Source organism: Condylura cristata, unplaced genomic scaffold (genome assembly GCF_000260355.1).
Source record: "Condylura cristata isolate star-nosed mole 26May11 unplaced genomic scaffold, ConCri1.0 scaffold00017, whole genome shotgun sequence".
NCBI lineage: Eukaryota > Metazoa > Chordata > Mammalia > Eulipotyphla > Talpidae > Condylura > Condylura cristata.
Window position 1 is genome coordinate 20,229,930 of NW_004567118.1, and position 19,247 is coordinate 20,249,176.

At 37.2% G+C, this 19,247-nt stretch overlaps 1 protein-coding gene across 3 annotated transcripts in view; it reads left to right on the plus strand.

The window, feature by feature from the left end:
* Nucleotides 1-3,382: 3,382 nt before the first annotated feature.
* Nucleotides 3,383-19,247, plus strand: part of ZNF484 (zinc finger protein 484) — a 22,518-nt gene continuing 6,653 nt past the window's right edge. Inside the window, exons 1-5 of one of the 3 annotated variants that reach the window (XM_012726525.1) lie at nucleotides 3,383-3,413; nucleotides 9,430-9,472; nucleotides 12,439-12,565; nucleotides 12,810-12,905; nucleotides 16,621-18,931. In XM_012726525.1, coding sequence (XP_012581979.1) covers nucleotides 9,458-9,472; nucleotides 12,439-12,565; nucleotides 12,810-12,905; nucleotides 16,621-18,905 — 2,523 coding nt within the window. In that variant the 5' untranslated portion in view covers nucleotides 3,383-3,413; nucleotides 9,430-9,457 and the 3' untranslated portion in view covers nucleotides 18,906-18,931. Of the gene's footprint in view, nucleotides 3,414-3,876; nucleotides 3,952-9,429; nucleotides 9,473-12,438; nucleotides 12,566-12,809; nucleotides 12,906-16,620; nucleotides 19,227-19,247 lie in introns of those variants that run through there. The other 2 variants (XM_004685047.2, XM_012726526.1) reach the window with 2 other exon arrangements.

The window sequence follows — 19,247 nt, forward strand, 5'->3', positions numbered from 1 at the left end:
AAAAGGGTATTAGGGCCTCCCTGGTGGCACAAGAGGTTAAGTCTCTGCACTATGAAGCTATCAAAGCCTTGACAGCAAGAGTTCTACACTGGGCTAGGAGGCTGACCCACAAGGCACAACAGACTTATGTCTTACGGGCTGTTGCCCTTAGCATTGTAGTTCAATAGAGATGCCTGTTCTGCTTCCACTCTATCTCTAGTGAATTCTCTCACCCCATGTATCTCTGGCTTGTACCCAAGTTCTTGTATGCATAAATGAATAAATTTTTTAAAGATTACTTATGCATACAAGAACTGGAGTATAAGCCAGAGGTGCAGAGTGAGAGGATTCATCAGAGACAGTGTGGAGCAGAACAGGCAGATCTACTGAAATATACTGCTGAGGGGAGCAGCCAGCAGGTCAGGAGAGGTCTGTTACGCCTTGTGGGCCATCTCCCTGGCCAGAGTTCAAACTCTCCTTGTAGTGGCTGTGGACATATTCACAGTGCTGTACTTTAGCCCACTGTACCACCAGAGAGGGCCCCATAAATGAATAAATCATAAATCTTAAAAAAAGCAAAAAAGACTATTAAGTCACAACACTGAAGAATACCATGACCTTTCTGAGAACTGCAGATTCAGCCACAGCAGCACAAATGTCAGCATCTATGACCATGGTAGCAGCAACAGAGGCAAAAGCAACCTGGGCAGATTGCAGTGTCCCCAGGTGCAGGAAAGTGAGCAGAGGACTCAGAGAACTTCCCACTAGTTTGGGATTCAAATGTCAACTCTTCACACAATGGAATATTATTCCATTATAATGAAAGGCAAAAATGTTGTCATTTATTGAAAAAAAAACGGGAGTTCAAACGAATTATGTTTAGGTACCAAAAAAATGACAATGGCAAATATTGGACATTTACACAATAAAGTGCTTATTAAAAACTGCTGTCTGCTAATAAATGAAGTAATGTTTCTGAGGTTAAGAGGGTGGATAGGGCCTGACCCAGGTGCTCTGCAGGGACCATTAAAGAACAAAGGCAGGGAGGCTGCAAATCAATACCCAGGAAAAGCCCTAACTTTATAAAAACTCATTGGATGGTAATCGTGAATAAGAATGGGGAGGATTTAACAGGAGCAGCATATGAACACGCCGTACTAGTAACCATTAAAAACAACAGTTGTGACCAGGGTATCCACCGATCCCTGATAATGATCAGTCCCAGTACCAGTCACTGACCTCACCAGGTGCTCATCGCTGAACCTGTGGATTCTCCTCACTAAACTTCACCAACATGTTATTACAGTCACAGATCTCTAAGTCCATCCAGGAGGGGAATCAGTAATTCCAATTTACGCGGGTTGGGCAGTGTTCTTGGCTCCAGTCTGGAATTTCTGGCGGAGACAAACCGGTCACCCTAGCACTAGCTCTTAACAGCACCCACCAACGAGCATACAAGAGTCCCACCATCACTGACTGAGCCTTCACTCTGTTTCAGATTCCTGCGCTCAAAATTCTCCAGGCAAGAAGAAACACGGAATTTCAGAAGCTCTTCCATTTTCAGAACCTCGCTGTGAAGTCGGAACTACGGAAGCCACAAGTCCTATCGGAACTACGGAAGCCACAAGGCCTAAGTTGTGAATACCCAACGGGCCAGCGTTTCTGGCACGCGCCAATAGCAAACATGGCACCCTCCAGCTCCCGGACTAAGGAACAAGATGGCGGCATTTATTACTTGTACTGGGAGCGGCCATATTGGATGGGCGCTTCTTCCGTACAGCATTAGCGCCATAGGGAAACTCAGCCCTTCTCAGACCATAGCCGAGAACGTCTAGCGGCTGGATTCGGGTTCAGATTCGTGCATCAGGGAATTGGGCTCAAATGTGAAAAAAAAAAAAAAAAGCCCTGGCCTGGAAGAGCAGAAATTCCCTTCCTTCCTCCCACAGCCCTAAAGTGTGACTAAGGACCCACTGAGCTGGTGACAGCATTTGGGGGGCGGGGTGGGAGGAGCAATGATGGATGTGGAGAACATAGGTGTCCTCCTGGTACGCCAGTGCATGGCTTGGTCCTTTACTTAAGCCAGTGCAGAACTTTTACAATCCAACCCCTACAGAAACTGAAATGTTCAGTGGCTAGTATGGTGCAGCACAGCTAGCTGGGAGGAAGGAGCATGGACCCAGAAAGGAAACAGAACCCTAGCCCGAATTTCCTTTGTTCCTAACCACCCATCTCCCTGAGTTCACTTTAAAAGTCAGTAAGTTCCCTTCTATCAATTGGCTTCACAGCATGTGATGAGTTGTCTTCGGAAGTCCAAGGCCTTGAGAGGTAAGAGGCTGGGGTAGGGACTGTGTCCACAGTATCTGGCTAGGCCTCCTACCTGCATTATTAGGATATTTAGTTCCTGTAAATTTCTCAGTGTCTTTCTATTGCTGATCTGTAGCCTGGTCTTACGGTGTCAGAGTGTTTATGATTTCAGTGCTATTAAATTTGCTGAGATTTATAACTCACGTTATGGTTTACCTTCCTAAAAGCTGCAGGAAGCTTGAGGAGGATATGTTTTCTGTGTTTGGGGGTTTAGTGTTTGATAATTGCTGATTAGATCTTGTTGGTTGATATTGTTGTTGTGTCCCTAAGAGCACTGAGAAAAGCCTTGTCACCAATTCTTGTTTTCCTTGCCCAGTCCCATATTTGTATCTCTGCTTGCCACCTTTCCACTTCGCGTTTCTCAGCCAGTATTATGTCACTTTGACATGGCCCACTACAGGCCAGTGTCAGACTACACCCGGGAATGTCATCTTGGGGCAAAATTTAAACTATCTGAAGAGGGAGGGAGCGGTAATCTAGCACTCCGCCATTTTGAGTACTGGCAAGTTTGCCAAGAAGCTACTACCGAGCATGCGCACACCCTGGGGCGCCCTGAAGCATCCCGCACGGGCAAGGAGGGGTCGAAAAGCTGTGGGTCCGGTTTAGTTTTGGTGACTACAATCATCGCCTGCGGTAATTTGACCACTGCCCTGAGAGAGTCGGGGCTTGGGGCAGATGGGGGCATGGGATGAGAGCAATCGTGGACTGAGTGAAGAAGCGTCTCTAAAGTCCTTATCGAGCAGTCGTATCAGTGATAGGATGATTGGGGTTTGGGGGACCGGCCTGGGGGGGCGGGTACTTTGATGGTGGATCCGCGGGCTTAGTGAAGGGGTGGTGCATCCGCAGCCTGTACAGATGCGATCGGCGGGGTTAGGTGGACCGGATAACTGGGAACTGAATAATGACGAATCTGAGGAGGGTCTGATGCTAGGTCTTAATTGATTTACTCTTTCTTTTATGCTCATCATTTTACTTCCATTTCTTATTATCGTTCCCCCCCCCGAAGATTTACACACACACACACACACACACACACACACACACACACGGCGGCGGCGGTGGGATTTCAGGTAACTTCTATTTACTTGTTTTGATCTCTTCTGTATCCAGACTAATAGTTACTTTTGTCATTCTTAATATAGTTATCGTTTTTTCTTATTCTTGTTTTGTAATATGGCATCTCAAAGTTTATTTCAGTGACTAATAGGCGTTACCACTTGTGTTTATACTGACTACTCTTTAAATTTTAACTTTCTTTGTAGATACTTTTTTCTTGTAAACTCATTTAAAAATTGTCTTTCTGTTTTTTTTTTTAATTTAGTACTGGATCGGTTTAAGATTGTGAAGTTTCTTCAAATACACCTTTATCTAAAGCGTGTGAATTGCAATGTGATATTCCCTGTGACCCTATTTAGGAAAATACTTTCATTTCCAAATTATTAAGATATGTTTTAATTATTTTATTTTAATTATATTGTCATCAGATGCATTCTGTGAACTCCCAGCATAAAAATGGATTGAAATTTTCTTTGAAACAAAGTTGCACAGTAAACTTCGTTCATTGGATATAAAAGTATTTTCTGTCCTGTGGAGTAAAGTTCGCTTCATGTATGTTAAATATAGCTTTTTATATTTTTCTTTATTATTTTTGGTCTACTTGGGCCATCTTATTCTGAGAAAGATATCTTATTAATAGTTTCTCTTATTTTTTGCTGGTTTTATTCGTGTGTTTAGGAGGTAAACATACACTAGTGGTTAATGCATTTTGTATCTTTTTTTATTTATTGGTTACTCTTATTACAGGATCTCTTTTTTCCACAAAACACGTTAAATCTCGAATTTCACCTGTTTATTTTTAAAGATTTATTTATTTATGCATACAGAACTGGGGTACAGGCCAGAGGTGCAGGGGCGGTGAAAGGATTCACCAGACACAGAATGGGGAGTAGAACAGGCAGATTGACTGAAATACTCTGCTGAGAGGAGCCCGGAGCAGGTCAGGAGAAGCCTGTCTTGCCTTGAGGGTCACCTCGCTCTGGAGCGGGTATGGAACTCTGCTGAAGCAAGTAGCTTCGCTGTGCTGTGCTTTAACCCATTTCGCCACCAGGGAGGGCCCTCACCTTCCTATGTTTATTGCCATTTCTGCTTTCACGTTTTATTGCACTTGGATGATGTGTCTTTGCTGTGTTTTTATATTCATCTTTCGCGAGGTTAACTACTTGTAAAGAATACATCATATTGCTTTTTTTCCCTCATTCAACCTATGGTTTTTCTCAGATAATTTTACTTCTTAAGCTTAGTTATTACACTAAGTTGATTCCGTACTTTCCTTTAGTAAAGGAAATAGTAAATCCTTACTGTATATTTTAAACTCATTATTTTCTGCATTCCCTTAATATTTTCATACCTTGATAAAATAGACTTTTCACTCTATTTCTTTTCTACACCCCATGTAACAAGTTCCCTCCCCCCCCCCAGTTAATTAGAATGCTTTATCATAGAATAGTACTGATTTTCCCTTTAATGGCCTCCTTATATCATCATCATCCTTTATAATTTTATAATCTTTTACAAAAACAATTGTTGAATAGTATTTTTCTGTTGAGATTTCTTGTTGATTCATTTTATATTTGTCAAAAGTAACTAGTTATTTCACACATGAAATGGGTTTATATTCAGAAAACAACTAGCAGACACGTGCTCCTCTTGGTACAAAAGCGGTACGAACTTAGATTTTAGAGGTGTTACCAGAGCTCATAGGAGAAAACTGGGAGTTTGGTGTGTGTAGCTGTTTTTGTTGGTTCATTGGTATGGAATTCTCATTGGGTGAAATGTTGCTGGGCTAGGAGGCCCTCCTTCCTTGTGGGGTAGGGAGAATGTCATTTCCTATTGGAGATAGAAGGCGTGTTGGAACTTCAAATTTACTTAGATGATACCTTTATATTTTCTTGACTTCATTAAGTATACAAAAATATATTAACTTTCACACCTGTTGGGGCTGTTTTCCTGATATATTATCCTGCAAGTATTTTTCTGAAAAGGTCACTCTTGACTCTTAACAATGAAGGGGTCTTTTAGATGCTATCTCAGTGTTTAACTTTCCTTACTGCAGATGAGGCAGTTTGATTTTCTTAATTCTTTCTGTGTAGATCTATAGAAAAATCTGTAGATTCTCCTCAGAATCCCTTTGTGCTTCCACAGAGCCCTGAGATCAGACCAGGTAGTTGAGCCTTCAGATCTCATTTTCAGAATCTGTTTCAATATTGTTACCAGTCTTTGATCATCCACCCAGCTTTGGGATCCTGGGAAGATTGAAGATTTAAACGAGACATAGGTGATGCTTAGTGTGAATGTGCCAGCCAAGGAGAGTTTGTCTCACAGGTCCCTTATCTGGCCAAGACCAGCTTGGTAGGAATGTGAGAATTGCTGAAGGGTGGGTAGGGGGAACCCAGAAACAGGAATTTTCTCAGAGCTAAATTTAATAAAACAAAGTACTATCTTTTGACCAATATGACCAGTACATGATTCATGCTGTATATCCTGAGACTGCTCTCTATAGTGGGAGAGGGTTATTTTTTAAATTTTTATATATTTTTATTTTATTATAGAAAAGGAGAATAAATTATATAATCCTCTATATGCTCTCAATATAGTTCTTTATAGTTATCAACTACTTGCCAGTATTCTTTACCTACTATCTTGTAAGAAATTCTAAACAGAATATTCCTAAGTAAACCTTAGATAATATGTCATTTCACCCACCACATTATCACAGTATCACCCACAGTAAGTATTAGGTCCAACTAATGTAGACAGTTTTTCTTCCTGTATAGCCTGCCAATACCCACCAAATAAAAATTATAATCACTCCCTAATGCTATCTGATACTCAGTGCAAATTAAGCTTTCCCTGGTAATCTAAAAATATACTCTTTAAACTTTTCACTCTGAAAATTTCAAAATTACAGAAGATAGGCAAGTTGTGTAAAGAACCACCATATACCCATCAATTAGCTTCCACAATTTAGCAACTTATGCCCAATCATTGGGCATATATACTTTACCTTTGCCCACATCCTTTCTCTTGCTAGATTATTTTACAGTGAATCTCACATTGTTATTTCATTCTTAAATATCTAAATATGTAAGTCTAAATTTAAAAATAAGTACACAAAATTACAATATATTTTAAAATATATGCTATTATTATTTTGTAATTTTACATATTTTTTACATCATTATTGTAGATGGTATGCTTTCACCTCTCAGGTCCCCATGAAATTCCCACCACCACTTCACCTGTGTCCCATCATCATAGTCCCTTGTGCTCTTCCCACCCGTTTGATCTTCTTATCTCCTACCTTATAGAATGTCTCTGATTTATAGCTGCTTGTTGATTTTTATTTTTAATTTATTATAATTAGCTTTCAAAAATATATGTAACTTTATATAGCTTGGATTGGAAATTAGATGCAGAGGCATGATCAGATTCAGGTGCCTTTTTGGTGGGGCTTGGGCAAGGGTACTTCCCAGGTGGTATTGTGTAATTCTATCAGAGGGTGTGTAATATCTGATTCTCTTTTTGTATTATGGGCAGTCATCAATGATTGCTTTGTAGGTTCATTAGTTAATAAGGAATTCGTAATAGACATTTCCATTTCTAACATTCTTTCATTTACTAACTAGCATAATTAAAGAGAAAAAGAGAAATTCCTTTTCAACTATTTGGTTACCCTAAAGCACAGCTATAGAGAAAGACAAAGGAAATGCTTTGTTCTTTTTCCCCTAAGTTTTAAAAATTATGTGATTTTTTTTAACACTTTCCAAAGGTCCCAGAAATGTTCTCTGTTGTCATCGGAATGGTATATGTACATGTATGGTAAATAGCAGAAAATGCTATATACCTAATAAGTTTTGTACTTTATATGTACAAAATAATAATAAAAGTAACAAATTATCAAAGTTCTGCTTATATTAGAAAAGTGTATTTAATAGGAAAACTTCTAAATACAAATTAAAAGCAAAGATAAAATTTAAAAACCAACCAAGGGTGCCCTCCCTTGTGGTATAAGGGGTGAAGATGCAGCACTGTGAAGCTCTCTGCAGCCACTGGAATGTGAATTCAATATCCAGTCAGGGAAGTGATCTACATGCTCAGCAGACCTCTCCTGTCTCGCCCACTGCTCCTCCTCAGCAGTATATTTCAGATCTACCTGTTCTTTTCCCCACTCTGTCCTGATGAATCCTTTCACACCAGTATCTCTGGCCTGACCCCAGGTTTTGTATGCATAAATAAACAAATAAGTCTTTTTTTTTTTTTTAAGATTTATTTATTTGTACATACAGAACTCTGGGGTACCGGCCAGAGGCTCAGGGGCAGTAAGAGGCTTCACCAGAGACAGAGTGGGGAACAGAACAGGCAGATCGACGAAGTACACTGCTGAGGGGAGCAGCATGCAGGTCATGAGAGGTCTGCCACGCCATGTGGTCACCTCCAGGGCAGGCGGGAATTGAACTCATGCGGAAGTAGGTTTAGCTTCTTAGTGCTGTGCTTTAACCCACTGCGCCACCAGGGAGGGCCACAAATAAGTCTTTTTTAAAAAACAAACAAAAAAATATTGGGGAGAACAGATTTAGAGTAAAAGGGATAGTGGCCATTGTGTTAAGTTTTAATTCAATCAGCTTCAAACAAAACAGCAAGAAAAAGTATTTTGGGGATAACTGGGGAATTTTAAATATGAGCTGAATGTTCAAACGATAAGGAATTACTATTAATTCTCTCAGGCATTCTAATCCTTTAGGATATTTATGTGATGTCTTTAAGCATGATGTGTCAAGACATCTACAATTTTCAAAACGTTCCAAAAGAAAAAGTATATAAATTTATAAATGTGGACTTAGGTGTATTACAGAAACATTAAGCAAAGGTGGCAAAATACTAAGTGTTAAAAGTAGGTGAGTCCCTCCTTGGGGCCCAGCAGGTTAAAGCACAGCACTAAGAAGCTAAAGCCACTTCTGCATGAGTTCGATTCCAGCCTGCCCCAGAGCTGACCACATGGCGTGGCAGACCTCTCCTGACCTGCCTGCTGCTCCCCTCAGCAGTGTAATTCGTCGATCTGCCTGTTTTGCTCCCCACTCTGTCTCTGGTGAAGCCTCTCGCCACCCCTGAGCCTCTGGCCTGTACCCCAGTTCTGTATGCACAAATAAATACATCTTTTAAAAAATAATAAGAAGAAGAAGAAATAAGAAATAAAAATTAATTTTTTTTTTAAAAAGTAGGTGAAAGTAGATGTGTTCCTTGTCCTAATTGTTCGGTTTTTCTTTAAGTCAGAAAAATGGAAAACAGTGGCTTCAGTAAGTGACTTGGTTCAGGTCTTAAAGTTTGTTATTAACTAGAATCAAATCCACTTAGGTCAAGTTTCCATTAAAACTTCCTATTGAAGAATCATACGCAAAGTGAAATGAAAATCTAGAAAGCTCCTTCTTTGGCTTTTCCTATGGATATACTCTAATTACTGTTTAGGTCAGAATCACTATGTTCTTTAAAACAATTATTTTATTTTTTACTAGGCAATAAGAATAATAAGAACATCAAAGTTACCTATAATTTTGTTATCATCCAAATAGTGTGTCTGTTAACACATTAGTATATACGTCTAGATAAATTTCTCTATGTGTATGCAGGAATACATTTATGCATAATGTGTATGCATATATATGTGCATGTGCTTGCACATACATAGTTCATAGAAAATGAAGCCATAATATTTGGTACAACATTTTTTCTTTTATTTGAGATTCTCATATTTTTCTACAGTACTTTAATTTGACACAGCATTGCATCTTTTGGATGGTGTATAAAAGTATCAGCAGTTCACAATGATTATGTATCAAGATGTTTCTACCCTTTTTTGTCTATTAGTCATCCTGTATTTAAATCTTTGTGCTATAGGAAATGATGTTTTTATGATGTGGCCCTAAAAATGAGCTTTTAGGTAAGGTGTGTGAACACAAATGAAGTATGTCCATGGGTGATGTGGATATGCTTTGCTCTCTCATCTGTACCTCTTTCCATTTGTTTTCTTAGCTCTGCCCCTGTCCTAGAGGAGGCAGAAATGACCAAGTCTCTGGTGAGTTCTCACTTGTTCATATATTTATTGCTTAATATATATATATATTTATATATATATACACACACACATATCATATACACATTATATTACATAATATATTATACTATCTATTACATATATTATATATAATATATTATATATCATATTAAAAAGCAACTATATATATATAATACATATATATATAAAGCAACTATCTATCTACCTACCTGTCTATGTATACATATGTATGTATACAGATACATATGTATACATAGATAGGTAGATATACAGATACATATGTATACATAGGTAGGTAGATAGATAGTTGCTTTATATATATATGTATTATATATATAGTTGCTTTTTAATATGGTATATAATATATTATATATATAATATATGAATAGATAGTATAATATATTATGTAATTTATATGATGTGTATATATGTACATAATGTAATATTTGTGATATTATATAGTATATATTCTATATGTAATATATTATATATATTATATATTTAAAATTAACTCTCTATATATAGTCTCAGCACCATCAAGCTATCGCTAGCTACTGCAGCATGAGTTCAATCCCCAGCTAGGGAGGTGGCCTACATGGCACAGCAGACCTCTCCTATTTCTCCCACTGCTCCCCTCAGCAGTTTTTTTTCAGCCAATCTGCCTGTTCTGCTCCCCACTCTGTCTCTGGTGAATCCTCTTACCCCCACCTCCTCCTAGCTCTTGTATGCATAAATAAATTAAATCTCTAATAAATAAATAAATATCCTAGTTTTTAGGATTCTGGTTTAAAAGTCCAGGTTCTAGAATTAGTAAACATCTAATAAAATGAGGTAGACAAATATAAATTCAAAAACTAAGATAAGAGATAAAGAAGATAAAGATCTGTCAACTTGGAGCCATGCTTGGAATATAGATCTATCTATCTTTCTATCTACACACACACACACACACACACACACACACACACATATATATAGAATTTTGAACTATAAAATTGTCTCTTATCTTCTTGCAAAATTAGCAGTAATGGGAACTAGATACATGGTTTATATTATTGATATGTAATTTATTTCATTTATGGTAAAGAGAGAGTAATTTCCAAGCACTCTATAAGCCATTACTTTCTGCATGACTTTGGAAACATAGTGTTTGTCATTATGAGTAAAATTGGGCTATCCAAAGAGGAATTATTTCTTTCAATAACTGGCAGTCGCTAGAAGCATTTTCTTCTTTGTGGGGAATGCAGCATCTGATCTTGGGGTGGGAAAATAAACTGTGCATTAAGTTTTCTTAAGAGGCCAAAGCCAAGGAGGGGAATTAGATACTCTTCCTTATATAGAAAGCTATGTTGGAGACTTGTATCACCAAATTGACATTCCAGAGGTTATAGGAAGGCTGTCTGTTGTGTCTTTTCCATATACCTTTGATAGGTACAGTCCTATTGCTGGCCAGAACTAACATTGACCTTCATTTTAGACTACCATCACTGAATCTACTTTCCTGAATATAGCTAAAATAAAAGGAATGAAGAGGCTAGGCTTCTTTCTTCCTTTTTTATTCCTTTTATCTTGTCTGTATTCTCTATTTCAACACTTGTCTCAGTTCTTGTTCTGTGCTGTCATCTGCTTTCCTCTCCTTCTTCCCCACTTCTCATTCTTTTTCCTTTTTCTTGTTTCTAAATGACCCTCTTCCTTGCAGTAAGAGCACTGCTTCCTTCTTAAGGGTTCTCTTCTCTCACTTCCTTTCCACATCCCTTCTCTATTATTCCTAACCTTTGTCCTGTCTTCTCTGTCCGTGAAACAGTTGCAAGCTTAGGCTTCCTTCTGTTGTATTATAAACTTTTATTTAAAAAAAAAGATTTATTTAAAAAAATAATAAAACCTTATATTTATTTATGCATACAAGAACTGGGGTACAGGCCAGAGAAATGGGCTGGTAGGGGATGCTGGTGAGAGGATGCACCAGAGAGAGTGGGAAACAGAACAGGTGGATCCACTGAAATACACCCCTGAGGGAAGCAGCAGAGAGACAGAAGAGGTCTGCTGCTCCATGTGGGTCAGCTCCCTGGCTGGGGATCAAACTCATACTCCAAGGTCCTCCTTTGTCTAATTGGATTATTTCTCTTTTTATTGAGTTATTAGAATTCTTTATTCTAGATACAAGTCCCTTATGAGAGAGATTATTTGAAAAATATCTTTTCACTTTTTTTGGAATAGCCTTTTAAGCACAACTTTTTAAATTCTTAGGAAGTTTTCTTCTTTTCCTTTGGTTGCTTGTGCTTTTGACTTAGTATCTAATGTCATTGACAAATCTACTGTCATAAAGATTTACCTCTTGTGTTTTTTGTTGAATAAATATATGTACATTAATGCTTTGATCCATTTTGAGTTGTTTTTGTTTTAATATGGCACTAGCTGAGTGTCCAGCTTCATTCATTTACATGTAAATATCTACTTGTTCCACCACACTCTTTTGAAAAGGCAATATTTCTCTTTTAAATTGTTGGATACCCATATCAGATATCAACTGCTCATAAAGATGAGGGCTTATTTCTGAATTCTTGATTATATTCCTTTGACCTATTTGTCTGTTCTTATTCCAGTACCACACTGTTTTAATCACATTTTTAAAAAGAATTGTCTTAGTTATTGCATCACTGAATAACATGAATGGCAGAATGTGTTTTTTCTTAATTGAGTTATTAATAAAATATGGCATATACAAAAAACATGCACAAATCATATATATACTGCTTGATGAGTTTTCACAGCTTATTTGTATCTAGCATGCATGTAAAACAAATCAGAACACTGTCAATAACACAGAAAAAAGGGTGTGGTATTTTTAAAATGTGTTTAATAAGATTGTTGTGTCATGTTAAGAAAAATAAAGTAGGTTCCTAAAATATCTTGCTTCCCTTCTGCAATCCTGGTCCTTCACACTGAGTAGGCATGTCTTTTTACAGGAATCAGTGTCACTCAAGGATGTAACTGTAACCTTTAGCAGAGAAGAGTGGCAACAATTGGACCTTACTCAAAAAAACTTATACAGGGATGTGATGCTGGAAAACTATTTCAACTTGATCTCAGTGGGTAAGCACGGCTCTGCTCAGTTAGGCTATAACTAAGTGAATGTATTTCTTCCTCAGCAGAATTTCTAAAAATCTCTGGGATTTGGATATGTGGGATATCCTCAGTATGTCGTAATTTTGTCTAATGATCTGTCTTGGTTATTATGAGTATGCCTTTGTTCCTTGTGAATGTTTCTGAAAAGTAAATGGAAGTCTTCATTGTGATGAGCTCTGATACAAGGTCCTCTATCATTTCCTATTAATAGGGTGTCAGGTTCCCAAGCCAGAAGTCATTTTTAACTTGGAGCAAGGAGAAGGACCATATATATTGGATGGTGAAATCTCAAGTCAGAACTATCTAGGTGAGTAGGGAACTAATTGCTGGGACCTGGTACAACTGATGAGGATGGACTGGTAGAGATTGGAAACTTAGGAGTGTTTTAATGTGATGTTTCTGTGACATGAATTTGGAACTGCTTGGATAGAGTTGACCCTTGAATGTGCAAATGTCATCCCCAACTTAAGACCCTTATACCAGTGTCTCTTTGCTTGATTTTATAGGAGGGAATGTACTACAGTTGCAGGTGCATTGGATCCAGGATCCTGCTTTTTTATGCTTTACTCCCTTTCTCTAGTATTTGTATTCATTTGTCTTCAACAAGGTCTTAAATCCTTTTTTACTCATTCAGATATTTGTACATTTGCCTTTTAAAAGAAATATTCTGCTGGTTTTTCATTTTCTTTTTTCCTTTCATGCCTCAGAATTGCCATCTAGAGATGGCCTTATTTTATGATATCCCACACCTCTCCACCTGTTGACCAAGGATACTATTACCTACATTTGGGAACAATTTTTTGATTTATGTGACTTTAGTAACTGTGCTTCTTGCCTGATAGCTTCTTCCAGCTTGGCTAATGTGACATAGCACTAATTCGGTCTGCCTGACTCATTTATATTTTATATTTAACAAGTTTCTGTACTTTGTGTGCAGGAAATTGAATTAATTATAGTACTCAGTTTGTAACAATAGCATTATCAATGTATTTAAACCACCATACTTTATTTCTTTTCATCTTCATTTCCCATAGTCATCTATGTCCTTCCCAGAGGCAGCTGCTCTAATAGATTTAATTTTTTTTTTAAGATCTGTTTATTTATGCATACAAGAGCTTGGGTGCAGACCAGAGTGGGTGGGGTGAAAGGATTCACCAAAGACAGAATGGGGAGCAGAATAGGCAGATTGGCTGAAATACACCGCTGAGGGGAGCAGTGGGCAAGACAGGAAAGGTCTGCTGCACCATGTGGGTAACTCATGCTACAGTGCTGCAGATAGCTTCATATTGCTGAGACTTAACCCCTTGTGTTACCAGAGAGGCCCTAGATTTAATTTTTTATATCTCTACCTGTCCCTGAATTTATGGGATCATTATAAAATTTAAATCATTGGTATTTTCAAGCATATAAAAATGACTCTGTGTTGTCTTCCTGCTCAATATCTTATTATTTTTCTTCAGCATTAAATTGATTTGCATTGATTTGCAGCTTCTAGCTGCTGCATAGCCTTCCATAGTATGGAGTTTCACTATGCAGTTGCCTGGCTACTGCAGTCATTATTGTAATACCTTTCTTCATGACATATTCATATTCTTATAAAAAAGAAGCAGCTCTCAGGATAAAATAATAGAGTTGCTATATCATTGGCTATACTAATACTTTACTTGACTCAGCATAACCACATTTTCTGGATTTGATGATTCAGTATATAATCCCCTGATTGTCTGACATTATCAATTTCTTCACATCTTTACACATATTTCTAATATATGTTAATAGATTTTTAATTTTTAATTGCTCTTATTTTTTTCTTTAATGACAAAACATTTTGAACAGCTCTTATGTACCTTGTAATAGATATGTTTTTTATGTCAGAGTGCTGACATCTTCTAAGCTTCACTCCTCTTTCTTAATAGTCTACCCACATATGGACAAACTGAGGAGACCCAGGTACTCCCTTCCTTGGTGCTGTGGAAAGCTGCATGGAAACTGTCAGTCTTGCCCCAGCCCAAGCCAACATAAAACCAGGGGTTTTTTTTGTTTGTTTGTTTGTTTTGCTATCTTAAACCACTTTTGGACCATCTTGGGGGCTCTTCTGTAAAGCCTCATTATGTGAATAATGAGTCTTTTCATACATTCATGTGTGTGTCACATAATCACGCTTGATCTCTGAACCAAATTTGGGGTGGTATCCTTTCCTCCTTTGTGGGTGACTTAACAATTGGGGCAATGAACAAGTTGTCTAGATGATGACCACCGTTACAGGGCTCTCTCTTTTGCTGTCTGGCTCTACTGCTTGCTGGCAAATACATACTTGGACTTGTGCTGCTGTCCTGTGAGCCTCTGTTACAGTTGTAACCAGTTGGTTGGAAGTTATACTTGGAGGTTAGGGACAGTTGTAATGGTTTAGGTCTACCTTAAAGTGACCCTGGATTGTGTCTCAGCCTAAACTTAACTCTGTGTTTCAGATTGAGTCACATATGTCAATTCTGGCATAAGCTCTTCTCCCTGTCACTGCAAGTTGTATGTCTCAAGCAGTCATTGGCCTGTGTGTAGTCCCTCCAAGAAGGATGAATACCTTATCCATATAAGACCCCACCAGGTGGCTGCTTGTTCAGTGCAAGAGGGCAGTTACAACATAATGTGCTAAGAGCAGGTAGCTCCCCTTTCAAAGTTTTGTCATATTCCTTTGTGGTTTTTTCCTTTTCCCCCTTACTCATTTCTCCAACAGTTTTTCTCTATTAGGGAATATCATTTAGTTGCCCACTCCTCAATTTCCAGTGATATCACCTAAAATCATATCTGAAATTTCTCATACCCAAGTTATTCTAACACTATTTACATGTGCATGTGCTGTCGTAACTATTCAATTCTCTGTTGTAACTCAAAAGCAACTACAGACAATACATCGGCAACTTGGTATGATTGTGTTCCAATAAATATTTTATGGTCATTTTCATTTTCAAGTGCTAAGACATGTTATTTTTCTCCTGATTTTTTTTTCCTAATAATTTTAAAATGGAAAAATCCACTCTAAGGTCATAGCTTTCTGTTCTCTTTCTGTATAGGGCATTGCCAGTTGCATAGCGCTGGATGCTATCAAGTCTGGAATAGAGCCAGCTAGACGAGAAAGAGGTTATAAAGAAGCACACTGGCCTTGTCACACACATATTTTTTTATCTACCATTTGTTTGATGGGCACTGAATTACTTGGCAACATCTAATGGCAGATGAGCCTGGACAGACATTGAGACATTGTTTTGAGGCAGCCACATGCTTTTCTACAATTTTAAAGCTTTTGATGGAGGAGTGTATTTCTGTTATGAGCACATGAATGTGTTCTGTAAGATTCTCTATACTCCAAACCAGGGAGAAAAAAATTAATTTTATATACCCATTAACTATTTGACTAAGTCAGAATGATTGAGGCTACAATAAATCATATAAATTGGTATTTAGAAAATAGTAGTTAATAGGGTAAAAAGAGAGCAAGGAAATTGATGAGGCTTTATAGATGAATGATAATAAAGATTTAGACTCATATATATACTTGTTTTAATCCACAGTTTGTCTCTTTGATCTTCTGATGCCTTAACTATGTAGTTTTGCTACATGCTTAGAATTGACTTACTTTGGTTTTGATCTTATTTTCCCCAATTACCAAACTTTTGATCTACATCAAATTCCTTAATTCTTCTCTAACTCAGTTTCCTCATCTATAAAATAAAGACAACAATAATATCAAGAGCAAAGGACTATGATGATGTAGAATGAGTTATTAGAAAACTTAAAAGAATGCCTAACATGTATCGGGGTATTGTATATCATGCAGTAAATGTAATACAAATGTTCATTTTATTCTGTATTGTTACATCTTATTTAAATAGATTGCTATAATTATACAGGTTTATAGAACCTCTCTCTTTCCCCTATGTTCACTCTGAATCTGCTGTTATATAGCAATCCTTCTATTATCAATTAACTGTTCTTTGTGTCAGTTTTCTCTTTTCTGTCTTTTTTAGATGGGGATATTTGTTTTGAAACTTCACAAGGAATGTATGATGGCATTTCAGTCCAATTTGAGAGAATTAATCTTCTCAGAAGAGATGATTCTTATTCCACTTTAGAGGAATTGTGGCAAGAAAATGAACAGACAAGGAGATATGAGAAAAACTATAATAAACATTTAAATTCTGTCCTCTTCATCAACAAAGGAACCCTGGTTAATGAGAAGAACTGTGATTATAAAGACATTGGAAAAATAGTTCATGTAAACACACACCTTATTCCTTCAAGGAAAAAAACTCATAATTATGACTCATTTGATAAAAGTTTGAAGCCTATTATAAGCTTACATAATTACAATAGAAATGGTATAACTGCAAATCTGGATAAGATTGTGGATAACTTTTTTACTCATTTGAATTCTCATACAGAAATGAGTGCATATGAAAATAATCAATGTAAAAAACCTATGAATCAGAAGCACACTTTCATTCAACATCCAAAAATTCAGACTAGGGAGCATCTCTTTTTATTTTCTGACTCTATAAAAATTCTCACCCAAAAGTCACATCTTTCTGCACATCAAAGTATATATACTGAAGAAAAACAACATGAATGCAGCAAGTATGGGACAGTCTTCACTCAGAAGTCCCAATTTGCTGTTCCTCAGATTTATACAAGTAAGAAACAATATATATGTAAGGAATATGAGAAAGACTTTTTCCTCAAGTCAAACCATGAGAAAACTCATGCTAAGGAGAATCACTTTATGTGTAGTGAATATGGAGAAAAATTTACCCAATGTCAGGGGATTAATAATGGGGGAAAACCCTATGAACACAGAGAATGTGAGAAAAATACCTCTCAGAATTCTAATATCAATATACATGAAAAAAAACATACTGGAGAGAAACACTTTGAATGTACTGAATGTGGAAAGGCCTTCACAAGAAAATCAACACTAAGTATGCATCAGAAAATTCATACAGGAGAGAAACCGTATGTGTGTACTGAATGTGGGAAAGCTTTTATCCGGAAATCACATTTTACTACCCATGAGCGAATTCACACTGGAGAGAAACCTTATGAATGCAGTGATTGTGGGAAATCCTTTATTAAAAAGTCACAACTTCATGTGCATCAGCGAATTCACACAGGAGAGAATCCCTTCATATGTTCAGAATGTAGTAAGGTTTTCACTCACAAGACAAATCTCATTATACACCAGAAAATTCATACTGGAGAAAGACCCTATATTTGTACTGAATGTGGGAAGGCCTTTACTGACAGGTCAAATCTTATTAAACACCAAAAAATTCATACTGGAGAGAAACCCTATAAATGTGGTGACTGTGGAAAATCATTCACTTGGAAGTCACGACTCAGAATACATCAGAAATGTCATACTGGAGAGAGACATTATGAATGTAATGAATGTGGAAAAGCATTCATTCAGAAATCAACACTAAGTATGCATCAGAGAATTCATAAAGGAGAAAAGCCCTATGTTTGCACTGAATGTGGGAAGGCCTTCTTCCACAAATCACATTTTATTACACATGAGAGAATTCATACTGGAGAGAAACCTTATGAATGCAATAACTGTGGGAAATCCTTTACTAAGAAATCACAACTTCACGTGCATCAGCAAATTCACACAGGAGAGAAACCCTATAGGTGTGCTGAATGTGGAAAAGCTTTCACTGACAGATCAAATCTCTTTACACACCAGAAAATTCATACTGGAGAGAGACCTTATAAATGTAGTGACTGTGGAAAAGCCTTCACTCGAAAGTCAGGTCTTCATATACATCAGCAATCTCATACTGGGGAAAGGCATTATGAATGCAGTGAATGTGGGAAAGCCTTTGCAAGGAAGTCAACACTAATTATGCATCAGAGAATTCATACAGGGGAGAAACCCTATATTTGTACTGAGTGTGGAAAATCCTTCATCCAGAAGTCACACTTAAATAGACATCGGAGAATTCACACTGGAGAGAAACCCTATGAATGTAGTGACTGTGGAAAGGCTTTCATTAAGAAGTCACAACTTCATGAGCATCAGCGAATTCACACAGGAGAGAGACCATATATATGCACTGAATGTGGAAAAGCCTTCACCATCAGATCAAATCTTATTAAACATCAGAAAATTCATACTAAACGGAAACCCTATAAATGCAGTGACTTTAGGAAAGCCTTAGATTGGAAACCACAACTCACTATACATAAGAAATCTGATACTGGGAATGTGGAATGCTCATTGTCACAATCATGGTGTGGAGATACAAAGTTGTAAGAAGCCACAGTTTCACTAAGAAGAAGGTAACTAAAGCTAACCTCTCTGTCTAGTCAGATGTGTGAATATCTGGGTCACATAGCTCATGTCCAGTCTCACATATGGTAAGACACTTGGGAGAAAGCATTAAAGCAAAGATTATAGCCATGCTTCGTTACTTACAGTTACTAGAATTGTCAAGCCCTGCAAATAATAGTAAATATGCAAGATGACAACTTGACAATCTTTCTTGTTTCTGTTTTTGAAGAAATAGTTTTATAAATTTATAGTTATTGACTTTCTTATGCCTTGGGTAGCAAGAAAATTCAATTTGACCAAAGAAATTTCTTTTTTTTTTTTTTT